Source organism: Nerophis ophidion, linkage group LG02 (genome assembly GCF_033978795.1).
Source record: "Nerophis ophidion isolate RoL-2023_Sa linkage group LG02, RoL_Noph_v1.0, whole genome shotgun sequence".
NCBI lineage: Eukaryota > Metazoa > Chordata > Actinopteri > Syngnathiformes > Syngnathidae > Nerophis > Nerophis ophidion.
This window is the reverse complement of record NC_084612.1, coordinates 40,391,025-40,414,456: the sequence shown is the minus strand read 5'-3', so window position 1 is coordinate 40,414,456 and position 23,432 is coordinate 40,391,025. Positions and strand designations below refer to the sequence as shown.

The 23,432-nt window shown below is 38.6% G+C and overlaps 2 protein-coding genes and 1 long non-coding RNA gene across 12 annotated transcripts in view; 2 read left to right on the top strand and 1 right to left on the bottom strand.

Annotated features, from left to right (window-relative positions):
- The first annotated feature begins 553 nt into the window (after positions 1-553).
- On the top strand, positions 554-16,934 carry afg2b (AFG2 AAA ATPase homolog B). Of its 4 annotated transcripts, none has more exons than XM_061883620.1 (11): positions 554-1,478; positions 3,435-3,620; positions 3,706-3,990; positions 4,053-4,238; positions 4,343-4,501; positions 7,718-7,927; positions 8,005-8,232; positions 8,310-8,444; positions 12,425-12,550; positions 16,552-16,702; positions 16,798-16,934. In XM_061883620.1, the coding sequence occupies exons 1-10, from the start codon at positions 885-887 to the stop codon at positions 16,687-16,689; spliced, it is 2,247 nt and encodes a 748-aa protein (XP_061739604.1). In that variant the 5' UTR covers positions 554-884; the 3' UTR covers positions 16,690-16,702; positions 16,798-16,934. The 4 variants fall into 4 exon arrangements, 3 of the variants coding, with proteins under 3 accessions (XP_061739604.1, XP_061739594.1, XP_061739613.1); XM_061883629.1 differs by lacking the exon at positions 16,798-16,934 and having other exon boundaries at positions 576-645; positions 910-1,478; positions 16,552-16,748; XR_009803718.1 differs by lacking the exons at positions 16,552-16,702; positions 16,798-16,934 and adding an exon at positions 8,633-8,743.
- Positions 2,152-23,432, bottom strand: part of LOC133540781 (uncharacterized) — a 31,303-nt gene continuing 10,022 nt past the window's right edge. For 5 of the 7 annotated variants that reach the window (XR_009803724.1, XR_009803734.1, XR_009803726.1 and 2 more), the window contains 7 exons: positions 12,401-12,538; positions 10,683-10,798; positions 7,621-10,621; positions 4,319-4,471; positions 4,073-4,218; positions 3,722-3,970; positions 2,152-3,596 (listed from right to left, as the gene is read on the bottom strand). This is a non-coding gene — a long non-coding RNA (uncharacterized LOC133540781). The remainder of the gene's footprint in view (positions 3,597-3,721; positions 3,971-4,072; positions 4,219-4,318; positions 4,472-7,620; positions 10,622-10,682; positions 10,799-12,400; positions 12,539-23,432) is intronic. The other 2 variants (XR_009803722.1, XR_009803723.1) reach the window with 2 other exon arrangements.
- Positions 16,929-19,986, top strand: lg02h15orf48 (linkage group 02 C15orf48 homolog). Its single transcript, XM_061883692.1, has 5 exons — positions 16,929-17,008; positions 17,082-17,141; positions 17,218-17,306; positions 17,388-17,448; positions 17,646-19,986. Exons 2-5 carry the CDS (start codon positions 17,103-17,105, stop codon positions 17,712-17,714), a joined length of 258 nt encoding a protein of 85 aa, XP_061739676.1. The 5' UTR covers positions 16,929-17,008; positions 17,082-17,102; the 3' UTR covers positions 17,715-19,986.

Sequence of the window (23,432 nt, the reverse complement as noted above, 5' to 3'; positions counted from 1 at the left end):
ATACTGCCAGACTACAATCCTTGTTATAGGTTTACCGTCATTAGGAACCAGATGAAGAAACCGTCCTAATTTAGGTTTCACTGGACTTATAGAGACTTGACATGCTACTCAAGTTATATACAGTCGTGTTTTAAATGTTTGTAATTAAATTCATTGTGACTCGTTGCGGTTCCACTTGAAGTACGCGTGGAGCCGCCAAAGTGACAGCCATGAAGGAAAAGCGTTGGCCAACCACAACCAAACCATAGATTGAAGTTGAACTCATACGTCCATCCATTTTATCGTTTTCTTTTTAACGAAACATAGAACTAAAATCTTATTAACGTTACATATAAAATTGCCGAAATATTTTTGAATAACAATCTTTACAAATCTAGAAATTGGAAATAAGTAAACTAACGGTGTAAAAAAGTATATATCTTTTTATATAATCAGACATAATCTATATTTTTTATAATAATTCATTTTATTTCAATAGTTGTTTGATTCTGTGTCATCATTAGGTGTTAAATATGCAAACCGGAAGCAAAAGGACCAATTTCTCGAACTTAGGAAATGTTTCGGTCGGCCACCGAGTTGTGGCGCCGCATGGACGTTGTAAACATGAGCTCACCGGTTGCTAACATACTACCTTGTAGTATCGAGGTAATACATCGTCTATCTTGCATTAAAATAATGCAGTATTCATTCGTATGAAGCAAAATAGTAGCTTTTAATACGGAAAGTCTGTTGACTGTTACTCACTGACGGCATTTCAGTCGTAGCTAAAGACAGAATTTCCTTTTAGCATATAGCGAAGCCTATAGTTTACCACCTCAGTAACTGTTGACATCAATGAACGGTAGCGACCTTTACATGCTTCTCTCTAACGTTAGAAGCGAAATATGTCCCTGAAATTGTTGGCTGTAGATGCATCGGATCAAGGCTCGCAGAGATGCAGACTCGGTCCAGGCTTGCTGTCAGCCCTGGGCTTGAGTCTGGGCTCCCCGCTGCTGGTGTCCTTCCCTGGGGGAAGCTGTCTGTGTGCCGCCTGGCCTCGGCCTGACCTTGCCGAGGGCTTCCTGCAGGTGGACATGAAGTGCTGTTCTCAAGGTCTGATCCGTCATCCACCTTCACGGCTTACCCTGGACCCCCAGCAGCAGCTCACACATGTACCCTGTCCCAAACTGAAAGGCATGAAACTAAGCGTGGTCGTGCAGTCTGTTGAGTTTAGAAGAAACACACCTCCTCGACTTGTTCATGAGCTTTTAAAAGACATGCTGAAGGGAGCCTTGGTGCACAGGAATCACGTTGTAAACCTTGAGGATTTTGACACAGACATTAAATATGTTGTCATTGAAAACATCTATCCGGATACGAACACAGCTGGACTTGTTACCTCCAAAACTTGTATGGAGATTGCTGACATCCAGACTGTCAGACACTTCATAACGCGTCTTCAGGACCAGGACACAGTGTCTCTGGGGGGACTGGAGGAGGTTTGTGTTTACTCACTGGAAGTACCACATTTTTCGGAGTATAAGTCGCTCCGTAGTATAAATCGCACCTGCCGAAAATGCCTAATAAAGAAGGAAAAAAACATATATACGTCGCACTGGAGTATAAGTCGCATTTTTGGGGGAAATTTATTTGATAAAACCCGACACCAAGAATAGACATTTGAAAGGCAATTTAAAATAAAGAAAGAATAGTGAACAACAGGCTGAATAAGTGTACGTTATATGACGCATAAATAATCAACTGAGAAGGTGCCTGGTATGTTAACGTAACATTATGGTAAGAGTCATTCAAATAACTATAACATATAGAACATGCTATACCTTTACCAAACAATCTGTCACTCCTAATTGCTAAATCCCATGAAATTTTATACGTCTAGTCTCTTACGTGAATGAGTTAAATAATATTATTTGATATTTTACAGTAATGTGTTAATAATTTCACACATAAGTCGCTCCTGTGTATAAGTCGCACCCCCGGCCAAACTATGAAAAAAAACTGCGACTTATAGTCAGAAAAATACGGTATATGCATAATGAATGCACTGATTCTAAAGCTAATGCATGCCTGATGTATTACTGTGTTGATGAACAGATGCATAATAAAGTCACCTGTGTGCAGTACAATTAAAGTTACAGTGAGGAGTTGTAATGACAAGCTACACAGACAGTCCCATTGCAATGTGTTTATGAGCGCGGGCAAACACAGCAAATCTAAAAAACAGGGAAAAAAACATGCCAGATTTATTTTGCTGAACACAGGTGAACTTAAGATCTCAACAGCGACCAATCAATGCATGCTTTTTTTTAAACTAAAAAATATATGTTGTGTTATAATGGAAAACTACAATCCAGACATGATTTGGCGGGATATATTGCGGTCATCTACAACAGTAGCTCTTAACCTTTTTTCAGTGACGCACCCCCTGTGAACATTTTTTTAATTCAAGTACCCCCTAATCAGAGCAAAGCCTTTTTGGTTGAAAAAAAGAGATAAAGAAGTAAAATACAGCACTATGTCATAAGTTTCTGATTTTTTCAACTGTATAACAGTGCACAATATTGCTCATTTGTAGTGGTCTTTTTTTAACTATTTGGAAAAAAAGATATGCAAATAACTAAAAACTTGTTGTAAAATAAACAAGTGATTCAATTATAAATAAAGATTTATACTCAGAAGTAATCATCAACTTAAAGTGCCCTCTTTGGGGATTGTAATAGAGATCCATCTGGATTCATGAACTTAATTCTAAAGATTTCTTCACAGAAAAATAAATCTTTAATATTAATATTTATGGAACATGTCCACAAAAAAATCTAGCTGTCAACATTTGAATATTGCATTGTTGCATTTCTTTTCACCATTTATGAACTTACATTCATATTTTGTTGAAGTATTATTCATAAAATATATTTATAAAGGATTTTTGAATTGTTGCTATTTTTCAATTTATTGATTGATTGATTGAAACTTTTATCAGTAGATTGCACAGTACAGTACATATTCCGTACAATTGACCACTAAATGTTAACACCTCAATAAGTTCTTCAACTTGTTTAAGTCGGGGTCCACGTTAATCCATTCGTGGTACAGATATATACTATCAGCATAATACAGCCATCACACAAGTTAATCATCATAGTATATACATTGATTTATTTACATTATTTACAATCCGGGGGGTGGGATGAGGAGCTTTGGTTGATATCAGTACTTCAGTCATCAACAAATAAATACATTTATAAAGGATTTTTTGAATTGTTGCTATTTTTAGAATATTTTTTTTAAAATCTCACTTACCCCTTGGCATACCTTCAAGTAACCCCAGGGGTACGCGTACTCCCATTTGAGAAACACTGATCTACAACAATGTCTCTCTAATTACCTAATGTTTTCCACCATATTGCACATAGTGAGTTTTTGCTTTTGCTTAGGTGAGTGCGTTGCTGATGGAGATGTTGCAGCTGCCATTGCTCTATCCAGGCACTCTTGGTGCTCTGGGTGTGTCTTGTCCAAGAGGCTTGCTGCTGGTTGGGCCTCCAGGTGTTGGGAAGACCCAACTGGTGCGCAAAGTGGTGGGAGAAGTGGGAGCAAGCCTGGTCGTGGTAAGAGGGCCAGAGGTAAAGCAAAACAATAATAAGTGTCAATAATTTAATTGCTTTTCTTTATGTATGAACTTTCAAAAATCATTATTGTCTGCCCCAGGTGGTGGGGTCCCGACCTGGTGAGAGCGAGGAGAGGTTGCGAGCCATGTTTGTGCAGGCTCGCACCGCAGCAGAGGAGGGTCCCTGCGTGCTGTTCTTAGACGAGTTAGACTCTCTGTGTCCGAGAAGGACTGGGTCATCAGCACCAGAGAACCGCCTGGTGGCTCAGCTCCTCACACTAATGGACGGGGTGGACCAGTCAGATCGATTCCTGGTTGTCGGTGCCACCAACCGACCGGACAGCTTAGACCCAGCACTGCGCAGGCCTGGAAGATTTGACAGAGAGGTATACAAATGCCAAAATATTGATTAATGTTGTTCATTTTTGAAATTGTGCCTTTTCTGTAGGTTGTCATTGGGGTTCCCACCTTGCAGCAGAGAGCTGCCATCTTGTCTGTTCTTTGTGAAAAGATGCCAGTTTGTCCCATGGTGGAGATAGCAGAACTGGCAAAGAGGACCACAGGTTATGTCGGGTCAGACCTCAGCGCCCTCTGCAGGGAGGCCGCCATGCATGCTATACGGGAAAATGCAAAGGTATACCAACGCTGTATTAAAACAAAGTTGATGCATCATAAAGGGAACATTGTTTTATATCTGGATTCAATGTCATCAACCTGAAGTTGGTTTATTGTAAGTAGGGTTCAGGAGAGCAGGTAGTGGGTATGAAGCATTTCCTGGAGGCTTTGAAGTTGGTGCAGCCCTCCTGCCTGCGTAGCAGCCTGGGGAGGACAGACATCTCTCCCGTAACTTGGGACCAAATCGGAGGCCTTGAGGAGATAAAACTGAAACTAAGACAGGTAAATTATGTAAAAAAATATTTGAAAAAAGTTAGATGGTGTGACCAGTGATGAGGTGGCGACTTGTGTACCCCGCTTTTCGCCCGAATGCAACTGAAATAGCCCCCAGCACCTCCTGGTACCTCAAAAGGGACAAGCGGTAGAAGATGGATGAATGGAAGTTGGTGTGACTGTGATGTAGTGACTATTGCTGTTAAACTATTATTTTTAATTCAGACTATTTTAGGTAATCACTGTAATTGCTTGACTGCATAATTTAGATTAAATTAAAAACAAAAGACTCCAATATTTTTACACCAAGCAATTTTATTTCCAGAAATTTATACAGGAACATTTTTTAAATGTTTTACTTGAATGCACGTCATTTTTTTTTCCTCAAAACTTGGTAACAGTTTCATCTAAAGTTCTGTCAGGATCTATTTTATAAAGAAATTTGTCACAGAGCACACCAGTCAGTCTGCTTATATTTAAATCGACCTGATCACCGACAGTGAAAAAACTTGTCTTTAAACGGGAACTGCTCTGTTTAGGAATGTTGCTGGTATTTACAATCCATATGTAAGACAAGAACACAAATCTTTATTTTTTATGCATTCTCATTTGTAAAATATGCCAAATTAAAAACAAAAGACTCCAATATTTTTACACCAAGCAATTTTATTTCCAGAAATTTATACAGGAACATTTTTTAAATGTTTTACTTGAATGCACGTAATTTTTTTTTCCTCAAAACTTGGTAACAGTTTCATCTAAAGTTCTGTCAGGGTCTATTTTATAAAGAAATTTGTCACAGAGCACACCAGTCAGTCTGCTTATATTTAAATTGACCTGATCACCAACAGTGAAAAAACGTGTCTTTAAAGGGGAACTGCACTGTTTAGGAATGTTGCTGGCATTTACAATCCATATGTAAAACAAGAACACAAATCTTTATTTTTTATGCATTCTGATTTGTAAAATATGCCAAATATGCGGTGGCTAACAATGGAGCCAATGGGAGTCCTCTATTTAACATCCAAAAAACGGCAACAATACTCCATTTACATGCCGAGACCTGCACATTAGCCAAGTATTATAGATATTGTTATTATAAGCGCTAACACAGAGGAACTACTTTTAGCAATGCCGTGATCACAGAGAGGTAACTTGCTTTTGCACCTATTGACATACTGAGCTAGTGAGCTGCTGCATCGCCACTGAGTTAGTAAAAGATCATTCTAAATTATGAATCATGCCTCTGATATAGTAGAAGGTTGTGGTCATAAATCAAGAAGTTGGTCAACTTTAACATTTAATGTAGACTCGGAGATCGCAAGAAAGACTTGGAAAGATGCTTGTTTGCGCCCACCTTTCTTTTTTTTTTCTTCTTTTTTTTTACCAGCGTGAATAATTCCTAATCTAGGTGGAAAGCTTTAAACAACGCATAAGTCGGCATCCCAGTGAGAGCAGACATTGTAAATGATTGTTTTATTATGTCCATGATTTATATTTCTGGTTTAGCATAAGCAATAGTGCTCCTTGACCCAGAAAGGGCCATGCGGTAGAAAATAGATGGAGGGAATAGTGCTACTTGCTGGATATGCTCATTACTCAGCTTCTAAAACTTTGTAGCTCATCCTCATATTCAAACTCAAAAATATAAGTAACTTGATCAGCGTTTATCCAAAAGCAGTTGTCTCTCATGAAATCTGCGATTAGTAGTAGTTGTTGTTGGTGAAAGAAATAAAGAATGTTGTGATGCATTCTGTAAAATCAATGTTCCGCCGTGATGCTTAAAATGACGCAAATATGCAAATGTGTTTCCTGTTGCTATATTACATATATACTTACAGTATGTATGTAAAACGTTGATCAAGGTTTTGGGTGATTTTTAAGCGCTTTGTAGGTGGAATAGATTAAATCCCTATACCTCCATTGTTAGCCGACTCTTGCTTGCCTTTATTTTTTTGAGTTAGAATGCATTAAAAGAGAAACACTTATGTGGCCTTGTCTCACATAAGGATTGTAAATGATAGACAAAATTCCCCAAAAAGTTAGATAACCATCCATGGTAAAGGAAAAGAAACATATGCGCTCAAAATACATTTTGTGATTAATCTATGCTTATATACACGATTAATGCGATAATTGTTTGTGTTCAATTGCATGAGTTAATGCATTAATTTTGACAGCCCTAGAAATAACAATATCAGTAACAATATTTATTATTGTGTGTGTAGTGGTGTAGAATTGCCATTGTCATATTCAGAGCCATTTCTAATAGTTTCGTTAATTACTCTTGTAAAAGATGTCAGGTGTAGTTGCGGGTGTTGGTTATATTTTTGCCAGTGAGTTTATGTAGCCCAGGGCAGGGCTGTTCAACTAAGTCTAAGGACTGGTGTAGGGCTACAGCTATCCATTCTTTTAGTAATCAAGTAATCGATCGATTAATTAGGTAATCAAATGAAACCAACTTTATATCCTCAATGCCTATTTTGGGAAAATAGTTGAAATAAATAAAAAAAATTCTGCTTGCCATAATCTTAATTTATTTTTTCGAAGAAAGGCTCAACATTGAACTTGCACTTCTAATACAAGTGCATTATAAGAAAAAAACAAAAAAAACTCTCCGCTGACACCCACACACCCTCGCTCTCATGTGCGCTCTATTGCAGCAGCACTTCTCCCGATTCTAGTCAACAGGAGGCTACTACATACATCTGGACATCTAATGGCTCAGTGGTCCCCAAGCTTTATAAATGATAAATGGGTTGTACTTGTATAGCGCTTTTCTACCTTCAAGGTACTCAAAGCGCTTTGACACTACTTCCACATTTACCCATTCACACACACATTCACACACTGATGGAGTGACCTGCCATGCAAGGCGCTAACCAGCACCCATCAGAGGAAAGGGTGAAGTGTTTTGCTCAAGGACACAACGGACGTGACGAGGTTGGTACTAGGTGGGGATTGAACCAGGGACCCTCGGGTTGCGCATGGCCACTTTTCCTAGTCCAAGGACCGTCTTGTGGTCCTGCAGACCTTTGGCAGCTTGAGGTATGGGGGTTGAAATCTTAACAGTTTACGTGTTTCACACCAAATACTACAATATTATTATAACGCCAAAATAAATTTACCATAATGCAGAATCAGTAGGACCGTTCCCTAATTGTCCTGTTGATGCTGTTTGATGTCCTCTCTTATGTGCTCCTCCTCTGTGTGTGGTCATTGCAGAGTCTTGAGTGGCCGATGATGTACCCCGAGGCCTTTACTCGTCTTGGTCTGTGTAGCCCTCGTGGTGTTCTTCTATATGGCCCTCCAGGATGTTCTAAGACGTCGCTGGTCCGAGCAACAGCCTCCGGCTCCCACTGCACCTTCCTGTCTGTCAGTGGTGCTGACCTCTATTCTCCCTATGTGGGAGACTCAGAGAAGGCTTTGTCACAGGTGCTCGACTGTGATTGGCTGCTCTATTTCTGTGTTTTTTCTGCAAACTTACGTGTGCATATGTGCAACATGTGCAGTTGTTTCGCCAGGCACGGGCCTGCGCTCCTTGCATCCTGTTCCTCGACGAGATTGACTCTCTGATTGGCTCGCGGTCCTGCAGTCAGGCACCTAATAGTGTTCAGACTCGACTCTTATCTGTGCTTCTCAATGAGATGGACGGTGTCGGTCTGAAGACGCTGGAAAGGAGAGGAGAGCAGAAGATCCTCCAAGTAGACGGAGAAATGGGAAACCACACTCATAAGCAGGTTGGGCATTCCGCAAATATGTGTTTTTATGAATGTCTGACCATTTGACGCAATTAAATATATCTGCTTTTTGACAGTTGAACTGCCAGGAGGTTTGTAACAAAGATGTGATGGTTGTAGCAGCCACAAACAGACCAGACTGTTTGGACAGTGCTCTACTGAGGCCTGGCAGACTGGACCAAATTATTTACGTACCACCACCAGACCAGCAGGTTAGCTATTTGGCTTCATTAAAATATAGCTTGACAAAATCAGTACAATAAGGTGTGTAAATAAAAGAAGATAGGATTTTACATTAATCTGCAGTGCATCTAAAATGTTATTTTTAATCCCATTTTTATCACGTCTTATGGTATTTAGCACACTTTTTGGAAATAATAACTTTTTTGTCTTTGCACAGGTACAATGAAATTTAATTTTAAGCCCAAACCCGTTCAAGAGAATACATTATTGGTACAGCGAGACAGAACATGAACGCTGATGGGTCGCCACCTACGGCGCCCCGTAACAGGTGGGGAAAAGGAGAATGCTGGGCGTGGGGTGATGAGTAAGAAAAAAAATACTCCTAGACTGTGCTCCAATGCAAGCTCAGGCTGGGCGCGGAAAAAAAACTTGAGAGCCACGATAAGCACACACACACAGAAACCACAAAACTTGTGACAGTAAGAGCAGGGGAGGTACTTCCGTAGGCAGAGCTGCTTCCCTTTTGGTGCTGCTCCAGGTGCCCATCGCACCTTAAGGAGTTAAGATGTTGCAGAGGCGTGGGGTGTGGGTGGGGGTATGTGTGCATATGCATCCATTATCCATATGTGTGTTATGTCTGTAGGCCTGAAATTCCTCTGCAGAAACAGAGTTCATCTGTTCGGGTGTTGTTGACCGGGAAGGAGGTTGTTGCTTCTGCAGCTGCACTCACCTCAAGGAGAATCTTGAAAGAACAAACTTGCTACGTCCCAGCCAGGGAAAACTATCAAAATTAGAGTGTTTGTGTGTGAGCGAACAAAACGAATTTAAATGTTTTAATCTAATTGTCTATTTCTGTGTCCTCAAATCCATCCAGAGGGGCAAACGGCGTCTCCAATGTTATCCATTTTGCGATTTATCCAAAATCACAAAAGTTTTCAGTGTTCAGCGTTCTGCCCGCATCCTCCAATAAGGGCTGAGCGATATGGCCTTTTTTTAATATCTCGATATTTTTAGGCAATGTGACGATACACGATTTATATCTCAATATTTTGCCTTGGCCTTGAATTAACACTTGATGCATATAATCACAGCAGTATGGGGATTCTATCTGTCTACATTAAAACATTCTTGTTCATACCGCATTAATATATGCTCGTTTTAAACTTTCATGTAGAGAGGGAAATCACTACTAAGTCAATTGACCAAAACTGTATTTATTAAACAGTTATCAAGCAGTGGCACAGACATTCATGTCATTTCAAAACAGAAAGTGCAAGATTGTCAGAGACATTTTAAAACTAGCTATAAGTGAACTTTTTTGCATGATGTCAATAAGATGAAATATCAAAACAAAACTAAATTAAAGTGCACTTTTCGTACAGAACTCCACTACAATAGTTTAAAACAAATAAAGTGCAGTTTTGTGCATGATGTCACACAAAATATTTCAATAACTGTCAAATAAAAAATAGCAGCATATTAGGAAATAAAATCGCTATGTGCTAGGTTACAGCGGACGTTATCTTCTTATGTTGTTCACTATTTTTTTCATACCGTGTTGCTGTGGAAATGGTTGCCTAGGCATTTAGTTGGTGTTGCACCGAATGGAGATCTTAAGATGCGGAGTAAGCACTCTTCATTCTCTAGCGGGTGACTTTTCATATGATGCTACATATTACTAGTAATGCTACTTTTTGTAGCAACGCTTTTTCCCCACACTTGACAAATTAAAGTTGTCTATTTGACATATTCCCGATTGAAGCCGAACCACCGCCAGATGATGGACCCTGTGCTGTTTTTCTTGGGAATTAATTATTCCTTCATTTGTTACCAGATTCGCACCTTCTTTCTCTCGTATTACCACTCGCACCACAGCTAACGTTACTCATGCTGCTACCTCTCTGCTGTGCGAGGGCGTATACGTATGTGATGTATGTAAGAAGGTGCGCTTGCTGTCTGTGAGAAGGAGACAAGAAAGAGTGAGAAGAGCCTGTAGTGTAATGCCAGCAGCTAAAAACAACTGCGTGAGAATGTATACTCGAATATTACGATATGGTCATTCTCTATATCGCACAGAGACAAACCCGCAATATATCGAGTATATCGATATATTGCCCAGCCCTACCTCCAATCATTTGTGATCGCTTTGACCTTGAACGGCTGCCACCATCTTTCAATTTGTCGATACACCAGAGCAACGTTTACCCTAATCAGCAGATGTCTTGTTATCATGATTCTGAATATGTAGATATCGTCAATGTCCTCACCTGAAAGGTTCGCCAGGCTCGCGACCCTCCTTTTCTGTCAAGATTCTGTTGTGTGTCCGGCAACAACTGTTCCAACAAGACAGGCAGGTTCCCCCGACCCGCAGATCTTGTCAATTCTGTTGAGAGGAAAGTTGATCAATTCCATTGTTTAGATTTTGGAGAGCTGTGCAAAAAGAGGCAACAAGAAAGTCAAATAAGACAGGATGAGACAAAGAAGCAAACAGAGCAGACACGTAGAGGGCAGAGAGTGTGACTGCCTTTGCCTAGAGCCAAGAGGGAAAGGGCCACTACCAGTGATAGCTCACCACCCCTTTTTTAAATATCTAGCCACATGGTTCGGAAATTTTAGATGCAAGCCAATATCATCCGATACCTGTTTTTTTGCTGATATCGGAACCATGTCAATATCAGATCGGGACATCTAATACAAGATACCAACGTTTACCTAAAATGGCTGTTTAAAACAATCTACTCGTTCACGAACGTCACGTTTTAAAGCCACGAATGAATGTGCTGCAACAATGGCAAGTGAGTGTGATCTATCTTGTTACCTGGCATTTTCAAGATGTAAGTACAGACCGTACTTCATCGTCCTTGATGTAAAGACAGGACAATTAATGTGAAGTGTCATTTTATATTATTATGTTACAATCCCTACACACTGTCTGTGTGTTTGTCTGCATGATTCTCCCTTTAATACTTTGTAATCATGTTTGTAAAACTTTCCCTTTAAATTTTGTTCGAAATTCATATGTAGACTTTAATCATAATGTGTGCAAGTAGGCAACAACAGTGAAGCTCAAATACAACCCGTTCAAACCAAAGGATCACAACATTTGACTGGAATAATGTTATATAGAATTATTACCTGTTTATTTATCAGTACTCATGTGAAATTTTATTAACATTAGTCAGTGCGAAATTTTTTTAAAAATGGTGGAAGAGGGGTTAGTGCGTCTGCCTCACTATATGAAGGTGCGGAGTAGTCCTGGGTTTAATCCCGGGCTCAGGATCTTTCTGTGTGGAGTTTGCATGTTCTCCCATGACTGCGTGGGTTCCCTCCGGTTACTACGGCTTTCTCCCACTTCCAAAGACATGCACCTGGGGATAGGTTGATTGGCAACACTAAGTCGGCCCTAGTGTGTGAGTGTGAATGTTGTCTGTCTATCTGTGTTGGCCCTGTGATGAGGTGGCGACTTGTCCAGGGTGTAAGCCGCCATCTGCCCGATTGTAGCAGAGATAGGCACCAGCGCCACCCGCGACCCCAAAGGGAATAAGCAGTAGGAAATGGATGGATGGATTACCAATAATTATTGGGACATGTTCTGTCATGTGCTATATAACCCATGATGCATATGAGTGCATTATATTTCAAGTCTAATAGTATTAAAAAAAAGTTGTAACACTTTCCTTATGCTAAAACCTACAAGTGTTGAACATGTCATTGATTTGGAATAAATACAAGAAAAATGCAGAGTTTTGCAGTTCTAATCTTAGGAGTCCAAAGGCCTCCATGTTTATGGTCACGAAGGATAAGTTATAACTGTTTTTGTTATTTAAAAAAGGATCTTATTTTTTCAAGCGTCTAAGATTTGCTCTCTGTCTTTATTTTGCTAAAGTGCATGATAACTGGGGATTGCTATAATATGCAATCCTTCATCCATTTTATTTGGGTGTTATTTGAGGCCAATATCTTCCTGCAATACACATGTTTATACCTGGGTCTGTTGTTGTGTGATTAGGCCCGTCTCGCCATCCTGAAAGTGTGCACAAAGTCCATGCCAGTGGGTCCTGATGTATGTTTGGAGGAGCTGGCTGCTAAGACTGATCTTTACTCTGGAGCTGACCTGGAAAGTCTTTGTAAAGAGGTAACATAAAGCACATCTTCAACAACACTTCTGTCACCAAGTTTTACTGTACATATTAACTACATGTTTGAACATTCACTGTCGTCCTGCATCTTACTGTCGGTATAGTTGTTGAATATTTTACAATTACAAAATACTGTAATAGTATGACTTAGTAAATTTAAAAGATTCAAATGGCAGGACATGAAGGATTACAAAAATAAAATTGTTCACAACATTTTGTAGATGGGAGGACGAATACATGAAATATTTGCACTCCATGTTGTCGAGACAGCAGTGAGTACCAGCCTGAACACCAGACAAATTCTTCGGGCAGGCAATATAGTTCGTAAGTGTGGAAAAATATAGACATTTAAAAAAATATACACGGTATATTCCGTTAAATCCCTAATAGTAACAAAAGATAGCCGGTGGTGTTCCTGTTATATTTTCTGGTTTAAAAAACATACCACAATTATGTATTCATTTGTATTTGAATGACGGAAATAAGTATTTGATCTCAAGCAAACAAAAAAAATAGTTGTGGCAAGCAGAGGTCAGACATTTTTAACAGTTTCACACATTCCAGCAAAGAAAGAAGTCTAAAGCAGAATGTTTCTACCTCCATGTTTGACAGGGATGTTGACAGATTCAGCATTTCTCTGCTGACTAACACGTTGAGACAACTTCATGCCAAATAGCTCGATTTTGGTTGCAGGCACTACAAGATCTCAATTAAATACTTTTTGATGACTGTGTTCCCAACTCCTCTGTAATTCCAAACTATTGCTTTATTAATAGTCCTATCATTGCGCAATTTCTTGTTGATGGTTTGAGTCCATTCCAGTATTGTGTAGTGTCATTGCTGAGGTCCTTTGACAACTCTTGCTCATGGCGGTGCAGAGATTTAAATAGAATATATTTTTTCTTGACAGGTGTATTTTATCCAAGTTAATTTAATTTAGTATTGCTTTCTTAAAGGGACAGGATGTACATTGTGTACATGTGTGCTTCATGGGCTCTTAGGCAGTTTATAAGGTCAGAACCAGCATGCCTACTTATTTCCCTAAATCAAATTAATTTGTAAGGGAACTATAACAAAATTGTTTTACATCCGACCCATGATTTGTATTTATTATGCTGCTTAGTCAATTCACAGTTTAAAAAATATATATATTTTTTGTTTTTAGTATTTTTTTAAATTGATTTATTTTTGGGAAGAATCGCTTTTTAAAAAATATATTTTCTGAGACCATCTCTGCGCTTACTCACTGCATGTATGTGTCAGTGGCCAAGAGGGGTTTTTGTAACCTGTAGCTTGTTTTGAAATACCTTTTTCATAATTTTCATACCAAATACACTGGAACTTCGACAAAAGTCACCATTTTAGTGAAGGGTTGTAAACTTGAACACAACATAAAGTGCTATACACTACTGTATATCAAACAAACATAACAAGGGGTAATGGATATACTTTCTATGTGATAAATTGTTTAGTGTTTTCCTCCCTTAGTTCTGTTTTGAGCACCGCTGAGTTTGTGTTTTGGTTGCCATGACTGCAGATTAGTTTCACCTGCTATTATGGACTGTATATATATATATATATATATATATATATATATATATATATATATATATATATATATATATATATATATATATATATATATATACTGTATGTATATACAGTGGGGCAAAAAAGTATTTAGTCAGCCACTGATTGTGCACGTTCTCCCACTTAAAATGATGACAGAGGTCTGTAATTTTCATCATAGGTACACTTCAACTGTGAGAGACAGAATGTGAAAAAAAAATCCAGGAATTCACATTGTAGGAATTTTAAAGAATTTATTTGTAAATTATGGTGGAAAATAAGTATTTGGTCAATAACAAAAATTTAACTCAATACTTTGTAATATAAACTTTGTTAGCAATAACAGAGGTCAAACGATTACTGTATATATATATATATATATATATATATATATATATATATATATATATATATATGTGTATGTATAGTTTTTTTTTCCCAGTTACTGTAAGATAACAAAAAAAGTCAATTTTTTTGTTAGGGGGTCATCTTACAAAATATCAAATCAAATACTCATTGTTTCCACTGTGTATGTGGATATCATCTGACCTGTTTATGAGTGTCATTTAGCATTGTTAAAATTACTATTGTCTTTTTATATGTATATACAAACCCCGTTTCCATATGAGTTGGGAAATTGTGTTACAGGTAAATATAAACGGAATACAATGATTTCCAAATCCTTTTCAACCCATATTCAATTGAATGCACTACAAAGACAAGATATTTGATGTTCAAACTCATAAACTTTATTTTTTTTTTGCAAATAATAATTAACTTTGAATTTCATGGCTGCAACACGTGCCTAAGTAGTTAGGAAAGGGCATGTTCACCACTGTGTTACATCACCTTTTCTTTTAACAACACTCAAACGTTTGGGAACTGAGGAAACTAATTGTTGAAGCTTTTTAAGTGGAATTCTTTCCCATTCTTGTTTTATGTAGAGCTTCAGTCGTTCAATAGTCCGGTCCCTCCGCTGTCGTATTTTACTCTTCATAATGCGCCACACATTTTCGATGGGAGACAGGTCTGAACTGCGGGCGGGCCAGGAAAGTACCCGCACTATTTTTTTGCGAAGCCACGCTGTTGTAACGCATGCTGAATGTGGCTTAGCATTGTCTTGCTGAAATAAGCAGGGGCGTTCATGAAAAAGACGGCCCTTAGATGGCAGCACATGTTGTTCCAAAACCTGTATGTACCTTTCAGCAATAATGGTGCCTCCACAGATGTGTAAGTTACCCATGTCTTGAGCACTAATGCACCCCCATACCATCACAATGCTGGCTTTTGAACTTTGCGTCGATAACAGTCTGGATGGTTCGCTTCCCATTTGGTCTTGATGACACGATGTCGAATATTTCCAAAAACAATTTGAAATGTGGACTCGTCAGACCACAGAACACTTTTCCACTTTGCATCAGTCCATCTTAGATGATCTCGGGTGCAGAGAAGACGGCGGCGTTTCTGGCTTTCGCTTTGCATAGTCGAGCTTTAACTTGCACTTACAGATGTAGCGACAAACTGTTTTTAGTGACAGTGGTTTTCTGAAGTGTTCCTGAGCCCTTGTGGCGATATCCTTTAAAGATTGATGTCAGTTTTTGAATACAGTGCGGTCTGAGGGATCGAAAGTCACGGTCATTCAATGTTGGTTTCCGGCCATGCCGCTTACGTGGAGTGATTTCTCCAGATTCTCTGAACCTTTTGATGATATCATGGACCGTAGATGTTGAAATCCCTAAATTTCTTGCAATTGCACTTTGAGAAACCTTGTTCTGAAACTGATTGACTATTGGTTCCGCAGTTGTGGACAAAGGGGTGTACCTTGCTCCATCCTTTCTTGTGAAAGACAGAGCATTTTTTGGGAAGCTGTTTTTATACCAAATCATGGCACCCTTCTGTTCCCAATTAGCCTGCACGTCTGTGGGATGTTCAAAATAAGTGTTTGATGAGCATTCCTCAACTTTATCAGTCTTTATTGCCACCTTTCCCAACTTCTTTGTCACATGTTGCTGGCATCAAATTCTAAAGTTAATGATTATTTGCAAAAAAATATATATATATATCAGTTTGAACATCAAATATGTTGTTTTTGTAGCATATTCAACTGAATATTTGTTGAAAATGATTTGCAAATCATTGTATTCCATTTATATTTACATCTAACACAATTTCCCAACTCATATAGAAACAGGGTTTGTGTATATATATATATATATATATATATATATATGTGTGTGTGTGTGTGTGTCTGTATACAATGTGTATAAATCAACAACAACAAACCCATGCATATCCAAATGCCATCAGATGTATTTTTCATGGGTTAATTGCCTTTTTGCTTGTCGGACGTTGGAAATTTGCGACTTTCCTGTTTCATTGAACACAATATACCAGATTTATAAAAAAAAAAAAACATTGTGTTTTCCAGTCTGCACTGCTGGCGTTGGTCGAAGAAAACATGGAAGCTTCGTCCATCAAGCACACACACTTCCTGCAGTGCCTCAAGAAAATGACACCTTCTCTCACGGCCCAGCAAATCCAAACATACCAAACAGCTACCAGATAACCTTATTAAAAATGTACACTTACACCAACATTTATTTTTATTAAAAAATATACAACCTGCGCTTTAGTGGCTTGTATTTTCTCTTTCACTTCCACATATGGGCTGCAGGGGGGCGCTGTGCACCCATGGAGCTATTAAGCAGCAGCATTACTCGATCAGTTTGACAAATCCTCCAGTGGTGAATATCCGTACAGGAAGCAGAGTGTGTGTGTACGTGCCTTTTACCTCGTTCTCGCTCTCCTCCAACCTACATGAGCCCAGAGCAGGCGGAAGAGATGCTTCACTAACATACCAGACGAGACCTACTCTGTGACAAAAGGTGAGTGCTGCCACACACAGGTGACTTTTTCTTTAATTCACATAAAGTGCAATTATAGCATGTTTCTCTTCAGGTACCTAAGGAGTTTAAAGACATGAGGGGATTTTTTCAAGTGTTAAGAAAGAAAAAAGAGGTGTGTGTGATTTTTATGAGGATTTTGTGTGCAACCAAATGTAAAATTCTATTCTATCTGATGCACTTGCATGCAGCTGATCCCACTGATCAGTTTCATGGCGTTTGCTGCAACAGGAGCCACTACGGCTTCCATCTACTTTCTTCTCACCAAATCTGACGTCATGTAAGTGCCACTTGTTATTTTGTTGAACCATATCTTTGACTTTAAATGATTTCAGTGATGCAGCATTTTTATTGTTTTCAGTTTAAATAAGACCTCCAATCCAGAACCATGGGAGAGAGTGGATCCAACCAAGCCCCAAAAGGTGAAACCATCACATTGTTGTTCAAATAATGCTGAGACAAGGGCAGAATTTTCCAGGCAGCTGCTGAGTCACTGTAGAAGAAACGTACCAAATAGAAATTGAAGTGTGTGGCACTGCACACCAATGAGCTGCTACTTCTGTGGCCACATAAGTGCTTCTGCATCCTAAATGTATTTTTATTTTTGAACCCTTTGCAGCTTTTCACTATCAATCAGCAGTGGAAGCCAGTGGAGGAACTGGAGTTGGTGAAGCGTCTCACCAAATAAAAAGTTGCCTGCCAACTTTTCACTCATCAGTCCAACAGAATCCTTTCTGCACAAACTAGGATGCTTTGACACTTAGTGTGCGGAAACGCTTCTGCTACACTGGTGTTTTTTTGTCTGCTTAGTAGTTGGTAGTTGCACACCACGAGAGCATCAATCCACCTGCAGAAATGTCTGCACACAGTAAATATGAATGTTCGATCATATCCATATAATGTATTAATGAACTATTTATAATCAATGAAATGTTGACTGCCTTCGTTCTTCCTCATTAAAATCCAGGGATCAAACACACATTGCACTGTCCACAAGGATATGCATACAGGACTGTGGTGCAAAAAAAAATGTATAGGGCAGTGGTCCCCAAAGTTTTTGACTCAGCGGCCGCATTGGGTTAAAAAAAATTATTATATATATATATAATATAATTACCCATTACCTCCCTGCTTGGCGCACATCCTCTCACCACACCTAGTGTGTGTGACAATCATTGGTAAAAAGTAAAAGTAACAAATATATATATATATATATTCCAAGCGTGTTGATGTCACATATCGAGGGGAAAATGCATTTTTAGACAATATGATTTGCCTGAGCGGCTAGGAGACACTGAAAGTAACAAGCGGTAGAAAATGGATTAGAAAGGACAGATTTTAAAAAATAATATTTAATAAGTTGTTGTTTTTTAAACACCCCGCGTGCCGGATTTTGGATGCTGGCACGCGGGCCGTTGTTTGGAGACCCCTGATATAGGTAAAAAATATATAGTTAATTTCAAAATTGCAACTTGAAAAACTAATGGAAGTTAGAAAAATTGTGTTTGGATTTAACATGTACTATTACTGAGGTAATTTGTTTGCTAATATTTTCTTCTAATAGAACAAAAAATATTTAGATTCCAGTTTCTTTGTATCCTGATTTTCTTTGTGACTAATGTGCTCCACCTGTGTAAAATCGCATCATTGTGCTGATGCCTTGTAAGTAGTGATTGTCACCAAATTGAGTACTTTTATAGGTACGAACCGAATTCCGCTGGTACTATTAGGTACTGATTCAGGTCAAATCAAACGGTACCATATTTCGATACTTTTGTTGCCCAGGCACCGGCTCAAGCATTTGGCAGGGAAACAAACACTTAAATACTGAGAGCGGACACAGCTGGACTGTCTTTCGGTAATTTTCCATGCCAACAAGGCTACACTTGAAATTAAATTAAGACTGTACTTTTTAAATATGCACTAGCTTGATGCTAATTATAATTTAATATGATAATAATTGGATATGCCATATACATGTTATCGATTAGCATTAACGATTTCAATACCTTCAAATTTGGTAATTGCAACTACAACTAAGACACATTCCAATCAAATAGCTCATGTGTAATAATTGCAATACTTACAGTATAAACTCTTTGTAGGACTCGACCAAAAAATAGACTGTCACATTCAATCTAATAGCAAAGACTACTGCCTGACTAAGGCAGCACTAGGTCGCCTATACACTACTGCCATCTAATGTCTTGGAATTGTAACTGTTTGCAAAGTTTGCTAAATAATACTTGCAAATAAAACTCGGCAATGTAAGAACGCAAAATATATCATCACAGTTATCACAATAAACTCACTGTTAAATGTTAAAAATATATTGTTTTTTTTATTTGAAAAAGGTAAATGTATGAACACACACAAAAGTACTGAAAATTGGTAGCGTACAGTATGGATTCAAATGTGAAAGGTACCATCCCTAGCAGTGAGTTATCATTAGTTTGTGTGGCTTCATCGCCACTAAAATACACTTATTGTTTCATTCTAAGAGCCCTGTTCTGTAAGTTGTAGTTCTTAACTTCTGTGAAATAATCAGCAAAAAATTAGTTAAACTTTTGTAATGGCATCAAAACTCTTGCAATGCGCTATCGCTCAAAATGTTTCTTTGGCCTGCCATTTGGCTTCTTATATCCGATAACCTTCAGGACCTTTTAAGAAACTGTCTTACTGCGTTCGATCATTCCAGCAATGACACGTTGCAAGAGGCCTCGGTTGTGCAGTTGCACGGTCGAACTACAATCATCAATCAGGAGATCGTGACAGCGTGAACACCTAGCAAATAAAGACAGATTTTAGCAAATATTTAGACCAGTGATTCTCAAAACTGCGGTACTGGTACGCCAAAGAAGTCTGTAAATATGTACTGTATGTGGAGTGTCTTTGTAGATATTTGTGCACTGTGGATAAAGTTACAGTGTCCAAAATATTAAATAAATTGTTAAATAAAACCTGCCTTGTTGTTAATACATTCTTAGGCCTACTACGCTACTGTATTATAATGTTGTTCATTATGGTGCTACTTGGCTAGCCAGTTTATTTTAAGGTGGTACTTGGTGAAAAAAGTTTGAGAATCACTGATTGACACTTTTTAAGGCTTTGGTCTTAAAGGCCTACTGAAACCCACTACTACCCACCACGCAGTCTGATAGTTTATATATCAATGATGAAATTTTAACATTGCAACACATGCCAATACGGTTTTTCTAGTTTACTAGATTACAATTTTAAATTTCCCGGGAGTTTCATCTTGGAAACGTGTAATGATGACGTGTACGCAGGACGTCACGCGTTTTTAGGAAGTATGAGCGCTACGCACACACACAGCTAAAAGTCGTCTGCTTAAACGGCATAATTACACAGTATTTTGGAGATCTGTGTTGCTGAATCTTTTGCAATTTGTTAAATTAATATTGGAGAAGTCACAGTAGAAAGATGGAGTTGGGAAGCTTTAGCCTTTAGCCACACAAACACACGGTGATTTGTTGTTTAAAATTCCCGGAGCTGAAACTTTACTATGGATCAGAGCGCGGTCAAGCAGACATGGATCCCAACCGAATGTCAACCAGCAGGTTTCGGTGAGAAAATTGTGGTTAAAAAGTCGCTTCTTACCGGATATCAGCTGAGTTTGTGTCATCCGTACAGCTGCCGTCGACACCCGTGAGACATGGCGTCAAGACACCCGTGGACAAACCCCTCCGCCTATCAGGTAATATTAAACTCACTAAAACACTAGCAACACAATAGAAAGATAAGGGATTTCCCAGAAGTATCCTAGTAAATGTGTCTAAAAACATCGGAATACGTGCCAATGCTATCGCGTTTTTTGTTGTTGTTTTTTTTCCTAGGCCGTCACTATTAATATCCTCAAACACGAATCTATCATCCTCGCTCAAATTAATGTGGAAATTGTCGTTTTCTCGGTCCGAATAACTGTTTTTGTTGGAGGCTGCCATTAAAATCAATGTGAATATGTGAGAAGCCCCCACACTTGCGACATCTTCGTCTGCGACTTCCGGTAAAGGCGAGGCTTTTTCAGGAAGTACCAAAAGTGGCAAACTTTATTGTGGATGTCCTCTACTAAATCCTTTCAGCAAAAATATGGCAATATCTCGAAATGATCAAGTATGACACATAGGATGGACCTGCTATCCCCGTTTAAATAAGAAAATCTAATTTCAGTAGGCCTTTAAATGTCTGATAAACAATCTGTTTGACTTTGAATTCACTTTTCTATCAAATGTTCTATTTTTTCCATTATTTATGTATTTAAGATATTTAAATCCTTTGTCCCACATTCCGTTAGACTGTACAACTCTGGGGGTGGAGGGCGACTACAAGGATGACAGGGGATGCAAAAATAATAACAGTGCAATACTTTTGCACTGTTATTTTGGGACGGCGTGTCGCAGTGGGAGAGTGGCCGTGTGCAACCCGAGGGTCCCTGGTTCAATCCTCACCTAGTAACAATTTCGTCACGTCCGTTGTGTCCTGAGCAAGACACTTCACCCTTGCTCCTGATGGGTGCTGGTTAGTGCCTTGCATGGCAGCTCCCTCCATCAGTGTGTGAATGTGTGTGTGAATGGGTAAATGTGGAAGTAGTGTCAAAGCGCTTTGAGTACCTTGAAGGTAGAAAAGCGCTATACAAGTACAACCCATTTATTATTATTTATTTACTGCCTAGTTTTTGTTGTTATATTCTTATTATACAGTTATATTTTTATTCTCAGTGTTATTTTTATTCTTATTGTAATATTTTTCTATTTTGTTTCCATTTATACCACCATTATTTACTTTTTAAATTCGATCTCAATTCTGTACACTGCTGCTGGAATTTTAATTTTATTGAGGGAACTTTCCTGAAGGAATCAAAGTACTATCTATCTAGCTATCTACTGTATCTTTTTATCTATTTAGTTTTCGCATTACGTTAAATAAATTTAGATTTGTACTGATTATGTTTTTAGAGCTAGTGACATTTTAAGGTTTGGAGGGTTTAATTTGTTTAGCAACTCCAGCCATCTATTTTCTACCGCTTATTCCCCTTTGGGATCGCGGGGGGCGCTGGTGCCTATCTCAGCTCCAATCGGGCAGAAGGCGGTGTACACCCTGGACAAGTCGCCACCTCATAGCAGTGTTTAGCAACTAACGTGATTGTTAAAGACCGACTTGGGGCTACAAACGAAACATGTCACAAAAGCCTGCTGGCAGTCCACCAGGGCTAAATTTATTTGAAGATTTTTTTTCAGGAGTGCGCCACTTTATTAAGTGTCAGGATGTGTAGCAGGAACCCAGGTTGCAAGACAGGAAATATTTGTGTTCAAAGAACAATGTCTTTATCAGGTCAAGGCACAGCAGGGAAAAGACAATAGTCCAACCAAGAAGGATCATCAATGCTTAATTAGAAAAAAAAATGCTGGAAAATAAGAGCGAGACAAAAAGCCAGTTAAAAAGTTCACATCAATGGAAACCAAAAACTCAGGTTACTCTTGTATTTATATCACCAATTAAGTGCGTTTGTTCTATAGCGGAATTAAACTGAGTGAATCCGCTTGTTAATCTTCCACTCTTTGTCTCTGTGGGTGATAGGGAGTGCAGGGGGGGGACGTTGTGCCCTGTAAACATAAGGTAACGCTGTAGAAATGATCCACATTACACCCACAATTTAATCACTTGTTTCTTATCCCATTGTTGACATTTCCTGGAAGTTGTATCTAAATGAGCGCATAACTTTTACAGTGATGTTACTAATTAACCAACTAACTGACAGACAAACCAATTCTTCACTCAAAATAACCCCAAAAATTTAAATGTTTGATTTAATTTTTTTACGTGAAAGGCAATAACATAGCATTTAGATATATATGATTAATAATTATAGAATGAATTGGTCACCTGTGTGATCCATTATACTACAAAGGCAACATTAGTATGAATTCAATGAGTCAACTACATGAACCACTACAATACCCACAGTTAGAAATAGTAGGTTTTATGTTTTAGTTTTGTGAACCACTACTATACCAAACTTTAAGATGATATATTTAGTCTCTATGCGTTAGCTTTGTGAACCATTACAATACAGTTTTTATAATAAGTTTGGATAATATACACTATATTGCCAAAAGTATTTGGCCACCCGCCTTGACTCACATATGAAGGGGCTTGCTCCAAACTGTTCCCACAAGATTTGGAGCATGGAATTGTTCAAAAAGGTTTTGTTATCCTGGATCACTCAAATTTCCTTTCACTAGAACTAAGGGGCCAAGCCCAACTCTTGAAAAACATCCCCACACCATAATTCCTCCTCCACCAAATTTTACACTTGGCACAATGCAGTCCGAAATGTAACGTTCTCTTGGCCACCTCCAAACCCAGACTGGTCCATCACAGGCAT